General features: G+C 40.7%; 1 protein-coding gene across 5 annotated transcripts in view; it reads left to right on the top strand.

The window, feature by feature from the left end:
- Positions 1–18,463, top strand: part of LOC121295653 (fibroblast growth factor 13) — an 87,877-nt gene that overhangs the window by 26,058 nt on the left and 43,356 nt on the right. For 2 of the 5 annotated variants that reach the window (XM_041220582.1, XM_041220581.1), the window contains exon 3: positions 17,149–17,319. The exons of 1 other annotated variant lie outside the window; for it this stretch is intronic. In XM_041220582.1, coding sequence (XP_041076516.1) covers positions 17,149–17,319 — 171 coding nt within the window. Of the gene's footprint in view, positions 1–6,833; positions 6,899–17,148; positions 17,320–18,463 lie in introns of those variants that run through there. 2 more of the 5 variants (XM_041220585.1, XM_041220588.1) reach the window with 2 other exon arrangements.

Raw genomic sequence — 18,463 nt, 5'->3', positions numbered from 1 at the left:
GTACCCAAGGCCCTAGCAGAGTAATAAAAACGACCCCCTTGGGGTTTACTGCGGAAACCTGCTCACAGCCTCAGCCCTTCAGAGCTGTAAAACAAGAGAGAATCGACAGAACCTCATTGCAAAGGAGGTGCTGGGCTCCCCAGGGGCATACAGAAACAGCAAAGTAAATACAATCAATTCATAATACGCTAATGGAGTGCCTTGAGTGAACGCTGTGGCTGAGAAAGTCTATTTATAGAGTAGAGCCAGGAGACTAGCGGTAAGGCAGGGTGAGGTGTCTGCTAGGGGATTATTAAGGGTCAACCAAAGCAATCCGTCCCCAGGCTGAAGGCCTTGGCTGGCTCTTGAAATGCAGCCAGTGGCAAGCAACTTCTATAGAAAGGGCCCGTTTTCAGCCCTGTGGTAGAATTCAGTTCTCATAACCAGGAAAAGAAGCCGTTCGAGGTGTGAAACCTGGTTTTCTCTGCCTCTAAACTGCCTCCTATTGATGCCATTCTAGCGTATTATATTCTTCTGTTGATTATCCTTCAATATTGCCTCCTTTTATTATTATTATTATTATTATTATTATTATTATTACACATGAACTAGCTAATGATATCCTAATGAATTCATGTCATGGTTACAGGTTAATAAATATATGCATCACACACACAGGTATTTTATTTGCTACAAATTATTCAGCATTAATTAGTCTAGGCACTTAATCTATTTGATGTGAGCGGATATTATTTCTTCTTGATTATTGCCTGGATAATTTCAGCAGTTCTAGACTGTCTGGATCTTATTAAATAAGCTGAATAACGACGAAGCACAAACAGGGGCTGGTGACCCTGGCACAGCCAACAGAGCACCACAATCACCCCGTCCGCTTTCATTAGCCAGCCCGGAAGAAATTCTAACTGCGTGGCTTAAGAACAGAGAGATGCTTGCAGAGTAATAGGCTGTACCAATTAATCTTTAATTGATTATTAATGAAGCAGTATTGATTGGTTACTGGCAGTAAGCAGAGGGCATCACTGGGGAGTCTTATGGGATGCGAGGCTGCTAGCACTGATCTGCATGGGAAGTAAACAAATCTGGCATTTAAACAAGGAAAGGATCTATCTTCGTCTGCAGGTCTCTTGTAAAATAAATGTAAAATGTAGTTAAAGAAAGATGAACCGTGGTGTAAAAAATGTACTTATACATGAGGGAAGAAAATGGTAAAGCTGTGAAAGGAACACGGTAAACGGATTGTGTCTGTCTGAGAAGAGACACTGCCTCTGTTTCACTGGGAGCAGTTTCGCTGTGAGACTCACTCTGGTTCACTTCTCTTTGTGCTGGCTTTGAGATCTGTTAATACAGGGGGCAGTTATAACCGGGGTAATGTTGTGTTTCAGAAGGGGCAAATGTCGTAAAGTGCTCAAGAGCAATATATTGTAATGGAGCACGTTATATTGACGGAATGAACTGACGACACCAAATTGTACCTTTCATGAGTACTTTCAATGCTACAACTGTGGACTTTCCAATTACCATATGCTACAGTATTAGAAACACGTAGAGTACTTCTACGCTGTGCCAATACTTATTGAAGGTTGATTAAGAAGTAATGGTGAAATCAACTTTTTATGAAACATACTGGGATTTGAAAACCTCAGGATCGTAAAAACTGCTGCCAGCGCTGTTGCACACCATGCTTGGACTTGCAGCGCCGTGCTTGGAACTGCAACAGAGAGTGGAAGTGTCCCAGTGAGTAACATATCATATTCACCTGGTTGCACTGTTCTAAAGAAAGACACTTCATTGTAAAACAGCATCTCTATAGAACTGCATAGTCAAGTGTCCAGCTAATTCTTCCAGCAGGCTCTGTTGTGCATGCAGTCAGTAATTTAATTCCAGCAAGGACATTTTAAGTTTATTGAAAAAAAATAAAAATAAATCTAAATTGTGAAACTTTTTTCCTTTTACATTAATGTACTTCGCCATGCCTTGAAGTATAAATCAAAAAGAAGAAGAATGTGCACTAGTGTAAAGGTCCCTCCCCCTTTTCCATAACCCCAAAAAACAATCTAGTGGGTTCACCTGTAGAAACCAAAATGCACGGTGTACTGTCCATAGATCAGTCGTTTTGAAGATTCTTTGATCTAGCTTCAGTAACAAACACCAGTGCACAGCCCATATAGACAGCTTTAAATATCTATGTATGTTCTACAGCACCAGACAGATTACACCAGGACACACTCTCCATCTGGACCAAAACCCTGATGCACCAGCAGTGGGGGAGGTTCCTAATGAAGTGACCGGACCAGATCTCGGATGTCTGTGCTGGGATTAGAAGCCAAGCCACTCAACCTGAGCAGTTCATTTTACTCTTGAGTTTTTTCGATGGCTAATCTGGTGCAGGGAGATAAAAATAATGACCCATTCGTGAAAACCGCTTGTTAAATTGGGTTGAAACTTGGTATGAACATAATTTTGGAAGTTTCAGATTGTGAGGATATATGGGAGCGTCTCTTTGTCTGTGCATCATCTGTATGTATGTCACACCTACATTTTTACATAAACTGAGAACACCATTGTTTTAATTGTATTATTTTGCTGTTTGTGAATACACCAGTAGATGGTTGCAGCATACACTTCTATATATTGGTGTGAATAATGAATGTCTGTTGGGATCAAGCCAGGTGTTCTACCTAAATCAGTTTCTGCTGCCAGGGTTTGGGTTCTGTAACAGAGTCCTGCCAGTACCTTATCATTTTTTAATGGGAGTTATGACTACGTCTCCACGGTGACTGATGTGTCTCCTAATGGTGGCTGATAGTCACTGGAGATGAAGGGTAGGGTGACGTGTATATTTCCTGTTCCATTTCAGCCTTTGGGTTTTCTATTATTATTAATACAAGTGTTTTCTTGATATCTTAAAATCTAAAGAGGAATGGTTAGCATTGGGAATTTGCCAACTGCTGTTATGCTGTTTTATTTACATTAGACCATCTATCTGTGTCTCTATACATATATTTCTTAACACATGTTTTTGTATTTAATAAGTAAGAGTATAGGATTTTATTAGTTGCGGAAAGCTTCTTTCGATTTGAGATATTTCCTCTATGGAAAACACTTCTTTGTGTCCCATGTTGTCGGTATTGTAGCAATATTTTGTTGAACATGATCCGGATTGTTTTGGTATTTTTATCTACACATTGTGGGTCAGTGGGGTTCTCTTGACGTTTTTCTTAAGTGGTGTGTTTGGTTAACCATCCAGTTCTACAGTAGTTGAGTTACCAGTTGGACTCCATGTACCCTAGGACAGTTTGAGACAGTTCAGGCTTTTCAACCTGGTACATTGTACCTGTCTCACAGCAGGAACCAGAATGCATTGGGGTGTGAGTTGAAAAGCCTGAACTGTTCCAAGCTGTCCTAGCGCACGTGGAGTCATATGGTAACCATTTCAAACAGCAGAGATACTGGAAACCTGTTTGACTGTTTTATAATCCTTTACTCTCATCCCTAGTAACTGCATGTAAATGCAGTTTGAGATCACACTGCAGTGATATCCTCTGAGAATTCCAGTTTGTCAGTAAATTTCAGAGAAGCGAACAGAAACTGAAAAAATACTCCCTACACAGATCATGTTGTCCGAAAATGATTTTTGCCCCACTCCCCATTATCTCTGTGCATCTCACAATTGCACACACAAATTATCGTTCATCTCAACTTATTAATAGATTGCAAACCAGGCACAGGTAAGAGTTTGTGAAGTGAACAGATTTCCAAATGCCCCGCAGCTCGTGAGCAGATGGGTTCCCAGCCTGACAAAGCCTTGTTTATTCTCGGTTATGTAAACACATTAAGCGAAGATCTTGAGCAGTTGTGTGTTGCCAATGGAAACGCTGGGCAGAAGAGGGCCTTGCTGTCAGGGCGAGAGAGGGAACTAAAGGTTATTTGGCATTATGTCATTGATTATTTATTTATTATTATTATTATTATTATTATTATTATTATTATTATTATTGCACAGGTGCACTCTATGGTATTTATCCAAGATTGTGACCTGTTAAACAGACTTGGTGCCTACTGTGAAAAAGTATCAGCCAAACTTCTCTGTATGAAGTTAGTTTGTCTTCTGATTATAGGCTTGGGTCATTTTTGAGAGACAGACTGACTCATATTTCAATTCTGTTAATAAACTGCAGTACCCAAGAGTGCGGTGGAATCAATGATTTCTGGAGGAATCTCTCCCTGTGATGGACCTTCTCATCTAGGCTGGCTGGTGTTTCTCTAATACTTATTTCTTACCTATTTAATAGCCTATTATTATTATTATTATTATTATTATTATTATTATTATTATTATTATTATTATTATTATTATTTAATGCTGTTTTAGCTTAGATCGTAATTTGCCATGCTTCCAAACTATTCCAGCAAAAAAGCTTCTGAGATTGTCCAACTCTCTTAAGATGTGTCTTTAGAAACTGGTGTAAGCTTTGGAGCACAAGCTTGCTGTAGTAAATCTGTCCCCTTGCTCACTTAGAAGCCCTCCTTCTGTTATCTTTTGAAGTGCTATTTAGTGGATTGGTTTAACAGCAGGATCATTGCAGAGGTTTAGCAACTCATGCCAGCCTTTGCCTTTCCCCTGCACTGTCCTGAGCTGGAAGGTAAACAAACAAAAAGCCAGCGTACTTCGCTTGTGTATGGCCAACACTCCCTGCTTCTTATGATGCACTTAAGCTGGATTATTATCAAAACTCCCCCACCCTCTAAAGTAATCCTTGAAAACCTGTGCTCCACAGTGCTTGCTGGCAGGGTGCCATGACGTATGTACAGTGATCCTCGCATGCACACAGCCCTTCCTGTATCACTCATCGTGGGAGAGCCATAGAGCAGCAGCTGCAGCCTGACTGGCAGTGACTGCTGCACTCGGAGCGAGAGGCTGAGTGGCTGTGAATGCATGGCTATGAGAAGGAGAGACAGGGATCATCATCATCACCACCAGTTCTTGAGCACACTCTTCATATTTGTGATTTATAATAGACTAGTATGTTGTGTGTAGGGGGTCTCTTATTATATTTGCTTCACTGTCCTTGTCCCAACTACACAAGATGACATATCTTGGAGCAATAAAAGACACCCTAAAGACAACATATTAACTTATATCACAGAACTGGCAAATGTTACTGTACATGTTCTGCTAAACCACTCCCAGTGAAAGATTTTCTGATTCACTGAAGATTTTAAAAGTGTGTGTCGGGCTCTGGCTGTGGGGGATGTGTGTGTGTGTGTGTGTGTGTGTGTGTGTGTGTGTGTGTGTGTGTGTTTGCTGCACTATTTGTCTCAGTAGTGCATGCCCTTGCATGTTAGTGCATTAGTTATAACTATGTACTTACATTGTTACTAGGGTACTTGAGATGCTCAACATTGTTATATTGTACAGGGTGAGCGCTGAGAAGTCTCTCACACAGACGGTGCTGTCTGCAATTGCAGTACCTCAGAGCTTAAACATTTTTAGAATGAAAGCAATGTTCAGACCCGCTCCTCTCTCTCTCTCCCACTAATCCTGTTGTACTGCTCGGCAGTTCTGAAAAGTTGTTTGTTTTGCGGGACCTTGTGGTGACATTGTGAAGAATGTGCGTCATCTCTCTTTGAAGATTTTGATTACGCACCTTCCCAGAGAAAGAATTTGAATAGCTCCTGCTTATTTATGTTGTTCTTCACAAGCATGCCAAATTTAACAAGCTGTATTCATGTGTGATGGGGATGGGATGGGGGGGCTTTGTGTCTGTTAGACTATCTGTCCACAAGGGGGAGCTATTCCACTGAAACACATTTTTTTAGTAACAGATCTGTGAGCTCTTTGCATCTCATCTACCCCAGTGGTGGCTGAATAAAAGGTTTTTAGGTGCATGTTTGGGGTTATGGTTAGGCATAGTGACGGTACAGTGCCTTTAATGTTAGATGAATGGATAAATAAGATATTGGATGGTATGCCATGTTCGGGTCTCAGCCCATTCGTACCAGTTTTCACCAAAGTCTAAACTTCCTAACTTGGTTATCCATATTGGTCTTTGATCTTTGCAATGCTCTAAAAGAGAGAGAGAGAAACTTCTGCTTTGACACAGACAGTTCCTCAAATTCCCAGCACACCCTGGTCACACTATTCCTTATGGGCAGTAAGACTCCACTTCATTAGACTGGAGGTAATCAGTCAATATAGAAGTGCTGAAGCTCTGTGCTGGGAAAGATGCCAGCATGTGTTTTTTTTTTCAAAATGCTTAATATGGTTTAATGGTGGCCCTATGAAAGGTTCATCACAGAAAAAAAGTAAAAGAAAGAACAGTTTAGGGTGTTATGATACACACTGTGTAAAATGAAGCTGGTGCTGATGGAATGGGCAGTGTTGTGTGATACAGATTCTGTCCTGTCCCATGTTGGTGTGATGTTGTGTACATTAGGGTTGTTTAATTTGATCACTGGTTTTTGTCTGTTTTCATTGCTTTAAATCAGTGTTTGCTGAACAAAAGATTAAAAAAGGGGGTTTAAAATATTAGAACAAATCTGAAAGATAATGATCTGAAACCTGCAAAAGCCCAAGTTAATGGAGAGTGGTGCCCATCATTGCTACGCTGCCTTGCTGTGTGCGTTGCTGCCTCAGTGATGGCAGTGAAGGAGTTAAGGTTCTGTCAGGACCTCGGTCCCCACAGCTCTTTGTAGAGCTGACTGTCCTGTACAGTATTTGGTGCTGTTGAAAGTAGGCCAGCTCTGTCTCAAGCCCAGGCAGTGTGGTGCTGTGCCGCTGCGCTCTCTCTTCCTGCTGGAGCTGCAGTGTGAGTCCCTGTCAGGTAGCGCTGATCAGAGCCGCGCGGCAGGGAGGAGAGAGCCGGAGCTCTGGGGCCGGGGCCAGCAGACATGTCAAGTAGGTGAAGCTCCAGCTCTTTCATTTCATTAGAACAACTCCATCTGCCAGCATCCTTTCTGGATTTCTTTCATGCCTTCCTTCTCTCCGTTCTGCAGTCCTTCTTTCTCTGGAGACTAGTTTGTGTTTCTTGAAGTTCTGTGAAGTGCAGTTTCATGGGATTTATTTCAGATTCACTGGGGAGTACTCAGTGATTGTGACTGAACCCCTCAGGATAACTGTACTGTACACTATATTGCCTTTTCTATAGTATGGATAGTATTCAATAAAATTTGTCTCTTTTTTAGCCTGATACAATGTGCTAATCATCAGTTCATTCAGAAGGGATTTACAGGCAGTGAATTAGCCGGTATGAGAACTGTGGGGCAAACAGAACTATCTGTCACAGTCTGGTAAAATCTCACGGTTGGTGGTTTGCACTTTGTTTTCCAATTCAGTCTTTGTAAAAATATGTTATAATAATAATAATTGTATAAAAAGTGTATGGTGTACAGTCACCTCAAGCAGTTATCCTACACAGAACATGAATTCTCATAAATCACAAAAAATAAAATGTACTTACTGTTATGACTGCTGTTGAACTGAAAACAAATTGAATTTTGCCGTATGTTCTGTGCTGAGATCACACCTGTACACAATATAAGATAGACTGGAATCTTGAGGAACTCTTCACAGTGATTACCTCCCCAAGTGATTTATTATAGACACATATTTGGCATGTCTTTTTGCTTGACTCCTCAAGATCAAAAGATCAACTCAAGCAGCTTTTAATAACAACAACAACAATAATAATAATAATAATAATAATAATAATAATAATAATAATAATAAATAATAATAATAATAATAATAATTCCAGCCTGTTTTAAATAACTGTATGTGCATTTTCTCTTATGGCAAAACTACACACAAGCCACCATCAGATCATTTGAATATCTGCTTTTTCATATTTGGGAGTAATTATAATTATAACGCATTACACCTATAGACGAGTCGTACTGGAACTGCATTTAAAATAAAACATTATAGCAGCAACTGCAGCGTTTCTAATTGAAGCTGTGTTGGACACCACTGTGCTGCACGTTGCTTTATAACTAACCACCCTCCCTGTCCAGAGCTGCTGTGTATTCATGCACAATTTGATCTGGAGCCTGGGATGCATGTTCATTAAACTAACCAAGCTTGGGCTTGCTGACAGTATTGCTATGCAGAGCGCTGAGCTCCGCGCAGAACCAGCCTTTCAACAATTCAGCAGCCCGGTCCGACAGGAGGCGACACACAGGCAACTGCAGCGGCTGACCTGTCCCAGTTTACATGACAGTACAAATCTCAATTCCTCGCTGTGCATTGCCTCGTCTGCAAAGCAGTGCTGTGAAGTTACTATCCAGGGTTTTACAGTATCCCTTATAAAAGTTTACTGCAGTATTTTTTGCACAGTTTTCCCATGGCTATGCATTTACTATAGTTTACCCTGGTTTGCCATGCTTTTTAAAATGCTTTCCTATGCCTTGCTATTCTTTACAATGCTTGCCTATGCTTTACTATACTTTCACTATGCATTATTACACTTTGCTTTTACTGTGAGAATCAACTGGACTGCTTGTAGTCAAACAGCCCTCTGATAACTTGTCTTGTTGTGTGCAGTGGTGTTGTACTATTCCCCTTTGCCATTAAAATGCATACCGTGTGTGTTATATATATACAGAGATGTAACTTATCAAGGTTTATTTACTCTAGATTAGTATATAGTAGTTAAAGTATATTTCAGATGCACATACTGGTAAATGCCCTTGCATCTGGCACACTTGTTCAGCATTTCCAGTGTTAATAGAATAGCATCTGTGAGTCAGAGATTTAAAGGGTGCAAGCTTAAACTTGCATTGAGACAGATTCCTTATAAATCTGAATTTAGCAGTCAAGCACTCAAGCTGTTATCTCAGGGCTCCAATTCAGCTTTGGTTTCACACTTGCAAGTTAAAATATTTAATGGGTGCCACGTGTTGAAACTAAACATTTGAAATATTAAGGGAGGAACATGATTGTTCTGAAGTGTACTGTAGGTGCATGCAGGCCTGAATGTAACTTTGGATTTGAACTCCCTGTAGTTGATGTCTAAAGGTGTCTGTTTTGTGAATACTGTGCTTGTGTTACAGTTGCTTTTGCTATGCCTCGAGCTTGCAAACTACTGTGCGCTGCCTTCTCATCTGAACTGTGAATTAAAAGGAGAAAATATGGATGAAAATATATCTCTGTCATGTTGTAAGCTATCCACAGAGTTACCAGTGAAAATGATGCAGCATATAAACCCAGACTGTAGGCTAGGACTACAAATTCTGAGGGTCTGAAATCAATAGAAAGAATAAGAAATAAATAAGAATAAAAGGCCTTGATCGGTATTTGGAAAGCTATCCACTTATAGGTTGTTCCAATTAGCAGTGCTTGAAATGAGTGATCCCAGAGCAGGAGTCAGGTCTGGAACAAGCAGCAGCCAGGAAGGAAACATTGGGCAGGTCAGCTTAAGCCAAGCTGAGGAGGCAGATGACAGCCCCAGCCTCCTGCTGTGTGAAGCCTGTTAACTTATTCGTTGTAAACCTGGGTGAAAAAACAACAGCCGAGAGCTTATTAATAACATACAGGGTCACTCTAAACTATAAGACAAGTACGCAAAAGTGATTCAGAGGCTGTGACTATTCACTAATAATAATAATAATAATAATAATATATAATAATAATAATAATAATAATAATAATGTGTGAATTATTTTTACGAATCCCTATCAAAAATTACAAAAAAATTTATTTTAGTGGTTTACACAGGAGTGAATAGATGCGATTCCTTTTCTCTGAAGCCCCACCGCATGTAAACATCCACACTGTACTGAGCAATCCCTCTCCCAGTGATAGACTGAGACTCTTCACTGCTGTGCAATCTGGAGCACATCATTGTAATTACATCTTCAGAGAGAGAGAGAGAGAGAAGCAATAGATATTCCATAGGAGACCGCTTGTAAAGAAACTAATTTGATGTCTGCAAAGGAATGTGCACAATACCAGTTGCTGTGTTAGTAAGCTTGCATTAATTGATTCCACATGTTGCTGTGCAAGTGTGCTCAGAATTAGTTTCACCTTCATTGACCCCTACGTCTGTTTTTCTCTTATTTTTATTTTTTAATTTGTACTCAGCTAATCAGCTGCACTGTAGTCTATATCACAGGCAGCGGAAATGTAAAGCGTGAAATGTGACTAACACCATTGATAATTGATGTGCTTCGTGCTGGTATATTTGCCAGCTCTGCTATACACGTCCCTCTCATATCTTTATACAGCAAGCAGCCTCATTTACATTCATTCTCATATCTGGTGTAGATAATGCATGTATGACTGTGCTGTCGGTGCTTGATTGAGAGATGAAGTCATTGTTGTGTGTGTGTGTGTGAGAGAGAGAGAGAGAGAGAGAGAGAGAGAGAGAGAGAGAGAGAGAGAGAGAGAGAGAGAGAGAGAGAGAGAGAGAGAGAGAGAGAGAATGGTTCCTCTTTGTGTGAGGTCTCAGAGGAGGTCAGTGGTGTCATTGTTTTCAGTTCTGAAACGTTGTGCAGGTGTGGGTTTAACACCCATGCTGACAGGCTCTCGAATAATGATACTTTTATTCACACTTTAATCAATACCAAATCAGGCTGATGCTCAGTCTCATCCTCAGAGACATTGATTTAGGGGTAGTACAGTTCATAAAGACACCCTATTAGAGATGTATTGTGAAATGGAGAGTGTGCATGTGTGTGTGTGTGTGTGTGTGAGTGTGTGTGTGGACTGGCACTATGTGTAACAGTGCAAGTTTAGCTCAAACCTTTGACCATGCACCCTGTCTTAACCACTATACAAAACTGCTGTCTGCACTCATGATTGTACAGCTTTTAACCCATTTGTATACATACTGTGTGTAAATCACAGATTATATATTTCTATAATGTGTGTATGTACAGTGTGTATGTACCTACGTTATATACTGTATGTATATACGCGTGTATGTAATGTATTTACTGTATGTATGTGTTAGTACTGTATGTATTGCTCCACCATTCTCCTTGCTGAAAAGTGGCCAAATACACTGGACAAAGAGAATGATTCAGACAGTGAATCATGAGCAAGCACTTACTTTAAAGTGTGCCTCATTTCATGTATAGCTGATTCTGAGGTCCCTAAGCTGTTTCATTTGAAACCAAGTACATCTGTGTTGCTGTGGTGTATTGTATAGCAGTGTACCCTTTACTGTGTTGCTGTGGTGTATACAGCATCCTGCTCCATTTCTGTTGATTCAGTTATGAGGCAGAGCAGGGTCCTCTGTGGCCCAAATCACAAATAGTCAGGGCTTATCCCCCCTATTAGCATTCAGCTTTGCTGGATGGGACTTGAGGTGATTGACTGTGCATTGACTAGGCTCTGACAGTACCGCTGAGACACGGGCATTAGCTGTATTGAAACACTGTGAGCAATAGGGTTAAGCGGAATGACTGTTGAGGGGATTACAGAAAAGACATGCCTTTAATAGAAAAGAGATATACGCTTCTACTTACACTTTCAGACAGAGCACATGTGTGTGGGGGGGGCTGGGGGGGTCTGGGGGGGCGGCTGTGGTGTATTTTACTTTTCAGTTGACTGTAAAAATCAGTTTTTAAAGTAGCATTGCTTCCTTTTTTAAATTTGCATCAAACTTCTTATGCTATTGTTAAAACGATTTGTAAAACGTTCCAGCCTGTAGCAGGATGGAACCAATAATTAATTCATTGAGATATTGACGATTCACTGTTTGAGTCGAAAGGCATTTATCCTTTTTATTGGCCATAATTGTGTTTCTGGCAGCTACATAAATATAAAAAGGGTGCGTGTCTAGGGGGTGTTTATCTACTGAGGGAGAGAGCAGTGATGCCCCAATCATTGTAGCTGACAATCATCCCCGTCCAACCCTAGGCTGTGGATTGTAAAGGTGTTTGGAAAGTGTAGGTCTCTTCCATTCTGGACAGTGCTGTAGAAATGTTATTGGATTCCTATTTGCTCATGCAAGACAATCCTCACAGGTTTTGTCTCTTCGTTCCCTATCCCGGCTTAAGAACTACAGTACGGTGGTCAGATCAATAACTCATCTCAGTAAAAAACGATCAGATGTGATTTCTAACTCTAATACAATCCTTGAGGAGAAAAAAAAGCTATCCTAATTTTACAATGCTGTCTGGTTTCAGTGGTGAGGAAGAGGTGCTGTACTGTAAGTAGTTTGTGTCGTAAGCAATAATATAGTTGTCATTACCACTACGGGCAAGCTTTAAAAAAAGGTTTGGATGTGATTCAGCTCAGCAGAGAGACTAAGTAAGCTCTGGGTAAGATATTAAGATTTAGTTTCACGTACAACAGTAAAGATTAAAAATATAAGTGCTGCTTCCTGGCATCGCTTCCTTCACAGCAGCTTATAAATCTCACTCACATGGGAGGGAGCCCAAAGATATAGTCTGTGATAAATGTGCTAATAAGAGATCAAGCAGAACCCAAGTGCTTAGAGAGAAAATGCAGAGCTGGGCTGGAGCTATAACGTGTGCTCGTTAAGTTTCTTTCTCCTTGGTTGGATAACCCAGTAACGAACGATTTGAATCTCTCCCTCGTCCTTCCTGCATATTGTCACAGCTAGGAGACAAATTCACTCAAAAGCAACATTACTTGAGAAATAATGATTACTTATAGGGAGGAAAACTCATTTTTTGCAACTGCCGAAAAAATCTAATAAGAAACTTAATATGAATTTAATATTCCTCATTGAAGTCTAGCACCAAAAAATGTCTCAGTAAAATTGACAAGCTAGGGTTGAGCGGGCATTTATCTGTCTGCCCACAGATTTATGTTTTATTTAATCTTTAAGTCATATATTTTAGTGGGCAATCTTTTACTCAGAGATCCTGATGCCTCAGTGTAGAGGACAGGTATTTGGCAACTGGCCGGGAAGACAGATCAATCGAGTCGCAGTCTCCGTTAATGTGGACTGGCAGTAATGGATCTGTCTGGCTATCTCTGCATGGATCCCAGGTTCTGACTGTCAATGTGTCCACTGTGGTTTTAAAGGGCGCCTGCTGGGGTTTGGAAAGTGACTTTATTGATGGGGATATAGTGGAGCCTGTTGTACATCACTTACTCATTCTAGCTAGCACTGTCTAGAAATGCACTTTAACATTTTTCAATATAGTGTGTCTGTAAAACCACTTGTCCAAGTTTGATGTGGACTGGGATTAGTATTATTTAGTAAAAATTGTTGAGAGTATTAGAGTCTCTAGATATACTATATTCTACTATACTGCAATGATCGGGGGAAGAGCAGCACTACAGCAAATCTAATCAAGATGCAAAACAGTCTTTAGAAAGTGCAAACCTGAACACCAGAAGCTCAAGATCACCTCCCGGCAGCGTCCCTACCACCTGCAATGTGACTCGCGCTGCAGAATTAGCTCTTGGGAGGGGGCCAAGAACAGAGCGAGCCGGTCTAGATAGAGTGGCCTCTTTTACAACAGGAAGTTACACAAAAGTATTTGCTAAAGCTTGTTTGCATGGATGCAGCAGGTTCTTTGTCTTGTCATCATGGGTAATGTATGGGATGCAATAGAAAGATATTACATTTTAACTTGTTTTGTTGTACTGGGCTGGTACAAATGGGACTATCATGTATGCATATACAGTGGTGTTTACCTGACAGGAGTAGTTTGTCCTGAAACAGTGCATCCTTAGAACAGAGCTATACAGTGCTAGCTAGAATGAACAACTTGTGTTTCTCAGTATGACGATTTTAATGGGCTCTTCACTGAACCAAGAGCATACAGTGGTGCCCAAAACCATTAACACCCTCCTATCTTTTCAATGCGAAATGCTGCAATTCACCGGCAATTAAATACTGTATTGTTACCACTTAGGATATCTCAGTTGCTCTGTAAAATTGCCCTCAAAATGTGTGGTTTTCAATTACGCAAGGAAATATGCCGAGAAACTTCTGAAACTGTTGATTTTCTTAAATAAGGTTTTATATTTCGAAAGACTTTTAGCCTGAAAATGAAAGGCTGTCATTTTCATTTTTCATAAGATATACATTCTTATTAATTTTGATTCATTTCTCACTTCACTGTTTCAGAGTTTTAATGTCTTGGCTAACTCAGGGCAGGCTAGATGAAACTCCTGATGCAGTCCCTCCAGTTATTACCACGTCTATGAATACAACTGATTTTCACCCCACCTCTTATCACTGTGAAATAAAAGCATAACAACAGCGTTTCCCCACCAGTAAGCTGCAGTACAGTATTGAAATGTACTGTCATATATAAAGTAACACTGCTCTGTGTATTTGTACAGTGTAATGTGGACTGGAATGATATATTTTAGGATGCGGCATCTAGGAGTAAGAAGATTACTGTTTTGTTTCTTTTACCAAAACACACAAAAACCTATTGTTCTTAACCACAATGTCGTCGCTCCTGTTCATCAGATTAGTCGGCCCACCACGGGTATTGTTCAAAACTGTAGACTAACAGACCAATACCAACACTGATAATAAGACACAAAAGTCTGATACACAAGCAGATGAGAACTTGAAGCATGCGCGTTACTAGAAATCAAGGCCAGTGCATTAGGTGTACTGTAACGCTAGCTTTCTTCCTTAATTATAAGATCTGCTATCTTTTTGTTTTTCAAATTAACCCCTGAGGTCCATTATATCCAGGGTCTAAGTGAATCTCCTATTTCAGTTATAAATACATGTTCTCAGTTCCTATGGAGAGCTAGGTCTTCCTCCATCTTGCCAAAGTCGAAATAGCTTCAAATAAATTGTTGACCTGAAAGGGGGCGGTTTTGTTTTGTTCTCAATTCTCCGCTCGTTTCAGGGAAGTTCATGTTGTGGATTTGTGACATGTTGCTCGCCTCCCACACTGTAAGCACAGTGCGGTGTAATCTGTATCCTGCCATAGCAGCAGTATCTCTCTGAAGTGACAGGCATTTATCTCTCCCGGCCCCAGCAGTCCAGGTGCTGAGAGGGCCCTGTGGGATATTTACTGGAGAGTGGAGTGAAACCGCTTTTATTGTCGAATTGGCACGGCTTGGTTACGTGATGTATTTTCAGCTCAGACATTCATTTGGGATTTTAAGGTGAACAAAGCATACAAAGAGGGTTAAACTGAGCTTGAAGAAACTAAAACGTACTGAACCAGGAGTGACACAGATCACTTCTCAGTAGCCAGTAAGCCAGCAGCACAGTAGCTTTTGTAATTGGCTTTTTTTTGGTACTATTCGCTAAATTTGAGCAGTTTTTGGAAATGTTTTTTGAAGAATGTGTATTAATATTCTTATGGTTAAACATACCATGTTTCTTTGTAAGAAATGACATTGGTCACATGTTTAAGTCATGCATTCATGCAAAAATGAACACTTTGAATTGCTTCTGAACTCAGAGGAAGTGCAGCAGATATTCTGGTGTTATTCCTGCAGTATTCAGTCGGAATTCATCTTGAATTTGTGGCCATTATTTAAAGTGTTACTCTTCTATCTTCTCCTCGGAAAGGGCTGAGGGGGTGAGAGCTGTGAGGATTCGCAATCCCTTCCTAACCAAGTAGGACTGTCCTCCTCTCTGTAACAGACAGTGGTGTGGATGTTTAAGCTCCAGAGGCAGGCTGTACAGCGTTGGTTCCTAATCTGCATTGATGCCCTGCATCTTGGAGGGGTAATGGAAAAGCAGGTGTTTCCCACTGTTTTGCTCCCTTGGGCTGAGCTGCAAAGAAATACAATTGAGGCCGGATTTCAGGACATGATTCCATTAGGAATGATTTCATTAGGAATGATGTTGCTTCAACACAGTGTCTCTGTTGACCAACAAACTGTAAGCTATAGTGGGCCAGATCACAGGAACCTTCAACACCGGACAAGACGCCCGTTTCCCGTCAGGAACTCCACGGCCACACCCACTGTTAATGACGGGCTCTGATTCACTCGTCCAATTGTAAAGATACGTATTTGATGTTTGCAAACGAGCGCGCACAATACCAGTTGCTACGCTAGTTATGTTTTTAATGATTCCAATATTCAAATGTTCCACACATGTAGCTTAACCATTTATCGCTGGACACGACAAACGTAGCACCTAGTTTATAAAAATAAATTGGATAATGATCAGGTGACCTAATGTTCTGGGAGAGAGCTCCGGTACAGTCACGGTCTGTCATTGGGAGATGATTCAGGTAGCTTTTTTCACCCTCTGAAGTGCCTGTCTTAAATATTTTTCTTCAGCGATGTCAGAGAAACAGTATTTACGAGCTGCTTGATTGATTCCCTTATACATGCTGCAAATGCTTTTGACTGACTTTATTTTCTTATCAGTGAAGTCCTTGTATTTGAGGTTATTTTTATAACAAGCTTGGCTCGAGGCATCTTCACCGCTTGGCAGGAATACAAGCTGGCTTTGAAGTATCTATCACAAAATACAGAAAGACAGAAATAATAATAGCAAAAATAGATACAACGCTGGGCATTATTAATATAATTGATAAAACGTGCAAAACAAGGATTGTTTAGTGCTAGGAATTCAGCGGCTGTCAGAACGGCTGCCCTTGGTCCATCTATCAAAGACAATAGATTGATGCTAGAGTTGATTGTTGCTCAGATATTAACCCCCTTTCCTTCATTAGGTTCCTGCTGATGGTAAATATGCGTATATACTGTATATTTATATACAGTATACACATTAAATAAATAATGTTACAGTAGTTTGAAGTTGCAAAAAGATCTACCTTGTTGCATGTACTGTATCAGGTACTTACTGCACTATAATAGAGTACAGACTAACATCGTTCATGTTTCTTGTACTTTTTAAAGCAATAAAACAAAACCCAGAAAGATATGCAGCGCCTTCATAAAATATAAAGGTGTTTGGGTGGCCCTTAAGAATGGTATTAGAATATTTCTAATATATCAGGGTTTTTTTTCTGTTTCTCACTGACTGTTGGTGCATCTCTCTCTCTCTCTCTCTCTCTCTCTCTCTCTCTCTCTCTCTCTCTCTCTCTCTCTCTCTCTCTCTCGTAGACCTGCTTCCCCTAGTACTCATTCATTGTTAGTCACTGTTTTATGCTTTGGTTAGCTTCTTGTTTTTTTTTCTTTCAGTGAGTTACAGTAAGCAGTGCTTATGTTGTGTTGTTTGGCGAGAGCTCTCTAACTCCATTCATTTTGTTGTGGTATGACCACAGTTCAGGATGACGCAGCCCAGGCAGGTACCCAGGAGTATATTATGCTGCGGCAGGATTCCATCCATTCAGCGGATATAAGGAATAAAGAGTCCCCCTTTCGGGCTAAGTGTCACGAAATCTTCTGCTGCCCCCTGAAGCAAGTGAACCTCAAAGAAAACACAGAGCCCGAAGGTTTGTGTGCTAACGATCCATGTTTCTGTTTCATTTTGCTTTTTTTTATTTATTTGATTATTTTCAATGTGTTCCTCATCTGCGATGTGCTTTGTTTGTTCGTTACCTGGCGAATGCACCGGACGCCGGCACGCGTTCCCCCTTGCTTGTCTTTCTCCAAAAAAAAAAAAAAAAACCCTGATCTTGAAGATGGGACACTTAGCATATTGAGACGCATGTACTTGTACCAGCCAAGAGGGGCCTTACAATGATGCGGCTGCAGCTAAAGAGGACCTAATAATGATCTTTTAGTTTGATTTCTTGATTTATAGTTTCGTTTTTCTTTTTAAATAATTTGCAATTCACATCATTACACTGCCCCGTTTGGGTTATTGGCCTGTTTGGAAATGCTTGCTACTCTTAACTAGCATCCACCCTGGTAGCTTAACCCCCTCCCCCCTCTCCTTCCCCCCTCTCCTTCCCTGCTGCTCCATGACTCTGTGTTGTAGTGATGGTGATGATGATGGTGGTAATGATGATGATGGTGATGATGATGATGATGATGATGAAGATGGTGATGAAGATGGTGATGATAATGATGAAGATGAAGATGACGATGACGATGATGATGATGATGAAGATGGTGATGATGACAATGAAGATGGCGATGGTGATGGTGATAAAGAAGATGGTGATGATGATGCATATCTTTGCTGTAACACCAGCATGCTCTCCCTCCCTCTCCCTTGCGGGTTTGCTCTCCCCCCCCATCCTACCCTTCCTCCCAGCTTTCGCACCTCGTCAGTCTGTGCTCGCTGCAGCTTGTAGCTCATCGAAGCCCGGCTCGAGGATTTTGTTTGCCATGCACGACGGGTTGCCTTGACTTGAGTATGTGCAGCAGATAACGTAAATCATGCATGCTGGAGAATGACACTTCTTGATAAGATTGATATCCATAGTGCTAAGTTTATCATTGTTAAATTCCTTTTCAGATTGCCAGACAGGTTTGTAAAACCAAAAAAAAAAGGCTTGTTTGTGCTGGATTTCTCATCTCAGGTCGCCTGGGTTCACAAAAGTTTGAGTCTGTTTTTTTAGACGTACCTGACAGTGTTGGAAATGCAATTTAACCAAGGAGAAGCGGCACACTAAACACCAGAGGACATCC

This window comes from Polyodon spathula, chromosome 20 (assembly GCF_017654505.1).
Source record: "Polyodon spathula isolate WHYD16114869_AA chromosome 20, ASM1765450v1, whole genome shotgun sequence".
In the NCBI taxonomy this organism is placed as follows: domain Eukaryota; kingdom Metazoa; phylum Chordata; class Actinopteri; order Acipenseriformes; family Polyodontidae; genus Polyodon; species Polyodon spathula.
Note: the sequence above shows the minus strand (reverse complement) of the source record. Positions and strands in the feature narration are given on the sequence as shown.